Source organism: Lepidothrix coronata, unplaced genomic scaffold (assembly GCF_001604755.1).
Source record: "Lepidothrix coronata isolate B3197 unplaced genomic scaffold, Lepidothrix_coronata-1.0 Scaffold352, whole genome shotgun sequence".
Taxonomy (NCBI): domain Eukaryota; kingdom Metazoa; phylum Chordata; class Aves; order Passeriformes; family Pipridae; genus Lepidothrix; species Lepidothrix coronata.
In genome coordinates, this window is record NW_016690532.1 from 259,494 (window position 1) to 265,998 (window position 6,505).

At 65.4% G+C, this 6,505-nt stretch overlaps 1 protein-coding gene across 1 annotated transcript in view; it reads left to right on the forward strand.

Annotated features, from left to right (window-relative positions):
- The first annotated feature begins 2,165 nt into the window (after nt 1-2,165).
- RARG (retinoic acid receptor gamma) overlaps nt 2,166-6,505 on the forward strand; it is an 8,802-nt gene continuing 4,462 nt past the window's right edge. Inside the window, exons 1-3 of the mRNA XM_017838671.1 lie at nt 2,166-2,343; nt 5,471-5,616; nt 6,134-6,275. Of these exons, the coding sequence (XP_017694160.1) occupies nt 2,223-2,343; nt 5,471-5,616; nt 6,134-6,275 (409 nt within the window). The 5' untranslated portion in view covers nt 2,166-2,222. The remainder of the gene's footprint in view (nt 2,344-5,470; nt 5,617-6,133; nt 6,276-6,505) is intronic.

The window sequence follows — 6,505 nt, forward strand, 5'->3', positions numbered from 1 at the left end:
CCCCCGCAGCCCCCCCCCCCCGCGGGATTTACCGGGAAAAGCGGCTGAGCCGCAGGGCACGAGGGGGGGGCACATGGAGGAACCCGTGGGTGTGGGGACACGGAGACACGGGGAACAATGGGGGACACGGGGTCACGGGGACAGGGGGGACAAGGGGGACATTGGAGACATGGGGGATATGAGGGGCATGGGGGACATGAGGGACATGGGGGACAGAACTGGGAGAAACACGACGTTATTGAGGGGCACAGGGGGCACGAGACGGGGGGACACAGGGAATGTGGGGGACATGGAGGGGACACAATTGGGGGACACATGGGATTATGGGGACATGGAGAGACATAGGGATAGGAGGGGACACGGAGTTATGGGGACGTAGGGGGACAGGGGGGGACACGATGGGGGACACAAGGGGGGGAACATGAATGGGGGAGACACGGAGGGGGACGGGGGACAAACGTTGGGGGAACACGAGTGAGGCAGACGTGGGGGGATACACGGGAGGGCACATGGAGGGGGAGACATGGGGGAACACGGGGGGGTACAGGGACCCCCGGGGGGTCCCGGCGCGGTGGGGGCGGGGCCAGATCCGCACAAAGGGGCCGTTGAGGCGCCGGTGGGGGGGAGGGGCAGGGGAGGAATTTCCACCCAAAACTTTTTCCATGAGCCCATTCCCGCCCCTCCCTCCATCCCTGCCCCTCCCCCACTCCAACCCCTCCCCAGCCCGTGGGGGCTCCGAGGGGAAACTGAAGCACGAGGGGGGGGGGTATTCGCATGTGTGTGGGGGGACACGTGTGTCAGCGTGGGGGGATGTCCTCACGTGTCCTCCCGCCCTGACACGCTTGTGCAGGTCCCTGTTGACACACACACGTGTGCAGTGACACGTGTCCAGGTGTGTTCCATGTGCAGGAACACGTGATTCCACATCCAGGTGTGTCACATGTGCAGTGTCACATGTCCAGGTGTGTCATATATGCAGTGACATGTGAGTCCATGTCCAGGTGTGTTTCATGTGCAAAGCCCCAGGAATGCAGCCTGGACACACCTGGACACGCCACGGGGTGGGAACACATGTGCAATCGCACACACAGTCGTGTTGCTGCCTCGGGACTGGCTCTGCTCGTGGGGGGAGTTGCACACCTGGGCACACCTGGACATGTATGTGCAGGGTCACACAAACCTGGACATATCTGTGTGCACCTGGACACGTGTGTAGGGTCACACACACCTGTGCACAGTCACACACGCACACCTGTGCACACCTGGACACACCCGGACACATGCGTAGGGTCACACACACCTGTGCACAGTCACACATCTGGGAGGACTGGGAGAGAATGGGGCAGTGACATGGACTGGGAGGACTGGGAGGGACTTGGGAGGTGACAGGGGCTGCGAGTATTGGGGAACTGGGAGGACTCGGAAGAAGAGTGGTGACATGAGGACTGAGAGGGACTGGGAGTGCACAGGATGGAACAAGGAGGGGACTGGGTAGGGGGTGACATGAGGACTGGGGTTACTGGGAGGGGCTGGAGGGAGTGACAGTGAGGATTGGGAGGACTGGGAAGGACTGGAGGAGGTGACACTGGGACTGGGAAAACTGGAAGGACTGGGAGGGACTATGCACAGGATGGAACTGGGAGGGGACTGGGAGGACTGGGAGGGGCTGGGGTGACAGAAGGGCGGGGCTGGGGGCGGGACGGGGCGGCCCCTCTCTCCTGGCGGCCGGGGTGTGTGTGTGACACGTGTGACACCGTGTGTGTGTGACACGAGTGACGTGTGTGACACGTGTGACACGTGTGTGCGCTACTCCGCGTGTGACTGCGGCCCCAGGCCCCGCCCACACATCCGAGCCCCGCCCTTCGCTCAGACCACGCCCCATCCGTATTCAGCCGCAACCACCGAGGCCCCGCCCCTCACTTAGACCAAACCCAATTCATCATCAGGTCACGCCCCTCAAAACCCTCCCCGCCCCTTCCCTTCCCATTCATCCCATCCCCTCGAGCCCCACCCTCTTTCAGGCCCCACCCCGTTGTAGACCCCGCCCCTTTCCCGTCTCCCAACTCACCCCCACCCATCAGCCCCCGCCCCTTCCCCGGGGGCGTGGCCGGGCCGCACCCGCCGGGGCCGAGCGGGGCCGGTCGGGGCCGATTGCGGCGGGGCGGGGGGGTGTTAGGGGGTGTCGGGGGGCTCCTGGGGGTCCTGAGGGGCTCAGGAGGACCATGTTCGACTGCCTGGAGGCGGCGGCGGCACCGCGGCGGCTCCACGACGTGACCAACCGGGGGGGCTGCGCCCTCCGCAGGGTCCTGGTGCCCGCGGGCTGCGGGACCCCCGCCCGCAGAGGTATCGGGGGGGCACGGGGGGGACACGAGGGTGAGGAGGTTGAGGGAGGAATGCAGCGCGGGAAGGGCCCTGGGCGAGGAGGGGGGGGCAGATGCGCGAGTGGGTGTGGGGGCGAGGGAGGGCGGGGAGGCGTCTGTGAGCTTGAGTTTGAGTGTGCAAATGAGTGTGAGAATGAGTGCGAGAGCGACGGGGAGCGGGGGGTCGGTGTGTGCGGGGGGGGTCGGTGGGTTCGTGGTCCGCGAGTGGGTGTGGGGGAGTGAAAAAGAGTCTCTGAGTGTGCAAATGAGTGTGAGAGCGACTGGGAGTGTGCGAGGAGCGGGAGGAGTCGGTGGGTCGGGGGGGGGGTCGGTGAGTCCGTGGTCCGTGTGTGGGAGTCTCTTAGTGTGATCCTGAGTGTGCAAACGAGTGTGAGAGCGAGTGCGAGTGTGCGGGGAGCGAGGGGGGGGTCGGCGGGTGCGCGGGGGGGGCGTGTCCGTGTCCCCGAGTGGGTGCGGGGGTGTGGAAAGGGCTGCGGGCGTGGACGTGTCCGAGTGTGCAAATGCGCGTGCAAGGGGGGCCTCAGGCGACCCGAGGGGGTCGGGGGACACCCCGCGTGGGTGCCGGGGGGGCCTGGTGAGTGACGCCCCTGGGTGCGGGACCGACCCGGGTATGTGCGGGAGTGACGTGAGAGGTGTGGAAAATGGGGAGGGGGGGCGAGTGGGGGCGTGTGAGCGCGAGGGGAGTGAATGGGGTGTGGGACCTCCAATTCTTACCCCCCCCCGAGGGAGCCAGGGAGTGAGGGGGGGCGGTTTTGGGGGACCCCCTTCGGGGGGGGCGGGGTCCCAGACCCGATTTTGAGGATGTCCCGTTCGGGGGGGGGGGGGGGCATAGGGACGGGGAGAGCCCACTCGGGATCCCTTCTGGGGAGGTTTGGACTCGATTTGGAAGGTTGGAGGACCTGGACACTGTTTTTGGGGGGCTCAGGAGGCCCTAAACCCCGTTTTTTGGGGAGTCGCGGCGTCCCGGACCCCTTTGGGAGGGCGGAAATAGGGACCCGGGTTTTTGGGGGGAGCACAGAGACGTGAACCTCACTAAGGGGCCATTTGGAACTGCTGCTGGGGGGGGTTGGACTCGATTTGGGGAGGTTGGGGGGCCCTAAACCCTGGTTTTGGGAGGGGTCCTGGACCCCTTTGGGGTGATAATAAGAGGGACTTGGTTTTGGGGGGAGTGGCCCACGCGGGGGGTCCTGGGGCGCACTCGGGAATCCCCCTCGTGTAAATTTGGGCACAAACAGGTTGGGGGGGGCGGGACCCCCAAACCCACCAAACTTCCCTGAAACCCTCCCTAAAACCCCCCTAAAGCTCCCCCTGTGCCCGTGGCGCGGTTTTCCATCCCGTGTCCCCCCCACGCCCAGTTCCCCTGCCCAACTGGTTCCAGTCGGGGCCGCACCCGCCCCCCCCCGTCCCCCCCCCGCGCTGCCAATGTGGCACTTTAACCCCTGCGGGGCCGCCCCAAAACTGCCCCGACCCCCCTTGGGGGTCGCGGAGAGGCCCCCCCTTCTCAGCAAGGCGGGAGGGGGCGTCACCCCCCGATTTTTGGGGAGGAACCCCCCGGCCCTCCAAATTCCACCCCAGGGAGGGGGAACCACCCCGTGTCCCCCCGTCCAAATTTAAGCCCTCGCCTTGGAGTTGGAGGTCCCCCCAAAGTTGGGGGGAGATATATGGGGGTCCCACAGCGTTGTGGCCCCCCCTGCCCCGAGGGGTGTAGCCACTTTGGGGGGCTGTTTTGTGGGGTTGGGGGTTTAAATTTTGGTTTTCCCCCCCTAAATCCAGCGAGACACGGGAGTGTCCCCCAAATATGGCCCCCCAAACCCTCCGTGGGACCCTCCAGTATTCGGAGGGGGCACAACCGGCCCCCCCTAAACGTGGGGGGTCCCCGTGGAGGGAGGAGCGCGGGGGCGGGAGGGTGTGGCCCCCATTTCGGCCCCATTTTTAGGGGAGGGGGGTCAAGGGGAGTTTATTTTGGGGTGCCTGTGGCACGTGCGCGCCCAAGGCGGGCCCCACCACTCCCTCAGACCCCCCCCCCCCGGCTTAAAAACGCGCCAGTCGGGGCCGGAATTTCTTTAATTTCAGCAATTTTGGGTTTTCTGGAAAAAACCACACAAAACCCACCCAAAAAATACCCGCCCGCCCCTCCCCCAGCGCCGCCCGGGCCGCGCGCGGGGGGGCTCTTCCCCTCCCCCGCCGTGTCACACCCCCCCCCCGGCACAGCGAGGGGGAGTTTGGGACGCCTCCACCCCGAATTTTGGGGTTGTGGGGGGCTGGGAACCTCCCTCACCCTTAATTTTGGCGTTTATGTAGGCTCGGGACTCCCCGTCTCCAAATTTTGGGGTGTGGAAGGGGCTGGGGACCCCCCACCCCCAGTTTTGGGGTTCCGGGGTGGGATAGGGAGGGGGGTGACATAGGTGGGCATTGGGAGGTGACACTGATGATGCCCCCCCCTCCCCCGTTGTGGCACCCCCGGGGACATTGGGGGTCTCAGACACTCCCATTACAAATTTTGAGGGTTTGAGGGGCTCAGGACCCCCCTGCTACGAATTTGGGGTTTTGGGGGGCTGAGACCCCCCACTCGAATTTTGGCGTTTGAGGGGGCTTGGGACCTCCCATCTCTGAATTTGTGGGGGACTGGGACCCCTCTAACAAGAGTTTGGGGGTTTGGGGGGCTGGGACTCCCCCACACCGAGTTTTGGGGTTTGAATCTCAGATTTTGGGGCTGGGGGGGCTGTATGAAGGATCCCCTTTTTTGGGGGGAATTTTTTTTTGATCCCTGTTTTTGCGGGGGTCGCAGTGTCCTGGACACGTTTGGGGGTGCAGAAAGAGGGACCTGGTTTTTTTGGAGGGGGGCACAGGGATGTGGAGACCCCATTGAGGGACCATTTGGGACCCCTTGGGGGGAGTTGGACCTGATTTGGGGTGGTTGGGGGTCCTGGACCCTGTTTTTGGAGAGAGCTCGAGATGAAGAGGGGGGTTAACATGGTGACCCCCCCAACGTAGGAGGATCCTGCCCCCTCCCTTTTACCCCTCCTTTCTGGGAGCAGTTCAGAGGATCTGCCTGACCCCCTCCCCTCCTCTTTTTGTGCCCCCCCCAGCCCTGGAGGCCCCCCCCGGGCGGGTTTTGGGGGACACGGGCCCCCCCTCGCCGCCACCTCCCCCCCGCGTGTACAAACCCTGCTTCGTGTGCAGCGACAAGAGCTCGGGGTATCACTACGGGGTCAGCTCCTGCGAGGGCTGCAAGGTGGGCATGGGGAGATGGGAGAGGACGGGAGGGGCACGGGGCTGGCGGGGCCTGGGGACAGTGGGGACTCTCCTGGGGCTGTGGGAACCTGTGGGTAGCAATGGATACCCCGTGGGGGGCAATGGGGACCCTGTGTGGGGAGTGGGGACTCTGGGGACCCTCCCACCAGGGAATGAAGATCCTCCCCAAGCACTGGAACCCCCCCAGTTGACCCTGGCAGCTTTACTGGGATCCCTGGTGATCTGTTCCTGGTGCCCCCAGTCTGGGGGTACTCCTAGCCCCCCTTCACCCCGTTTTTGCCCCCCCTTCCCCCTGAGGTGCTGGGGACCCCCCCAAAGCCCTGGGACCCTCCCCAATAGGGAGTGACCCCAGTCACTCCAATGACCCCTGGGGAGCCACTGGGGAGCCCCCGGTTAACCCTGGGCAGCCTTACTGGGACCCCCAGTGCCCTGTTCCCGCTGCCCCCATTTTGGGGGTCCCCCCCAGCCCCCTTGAACCCCATTCCCCGCAATTCTAGGGGTTTTTCCGGCGCAGCATCCAGAAGAACATGGTGTACACGTGTCCCCGGGAGCGGAACTGCCCCATCGACAAAGTGACACGGAACCGCTGCCAGTTCTGCCGCCTCCAGAAGTGCCTCCGGGTCGGGATGTCCAAGGAAGGTGCGAGGGAGCTCCGGGACTCCCCAAAAAATTGGGACAACCCCCCCACAAAGTGGCACTGAGGGGTCCCAGGGTTGTCACAGTGGGGCTGGGGAAGCTTAGGGGGGGATGGTCCTGTGCCAGGGGGGGATTTTGGGGTCTGTGAGGGCTCTGGGGGGTCACCCCTGAACCCCCCCCCCCCCCCCCCCCCCCCCCCCCCCCCCCCCCCCCCCCCCCCCCCCCCCCCCCCC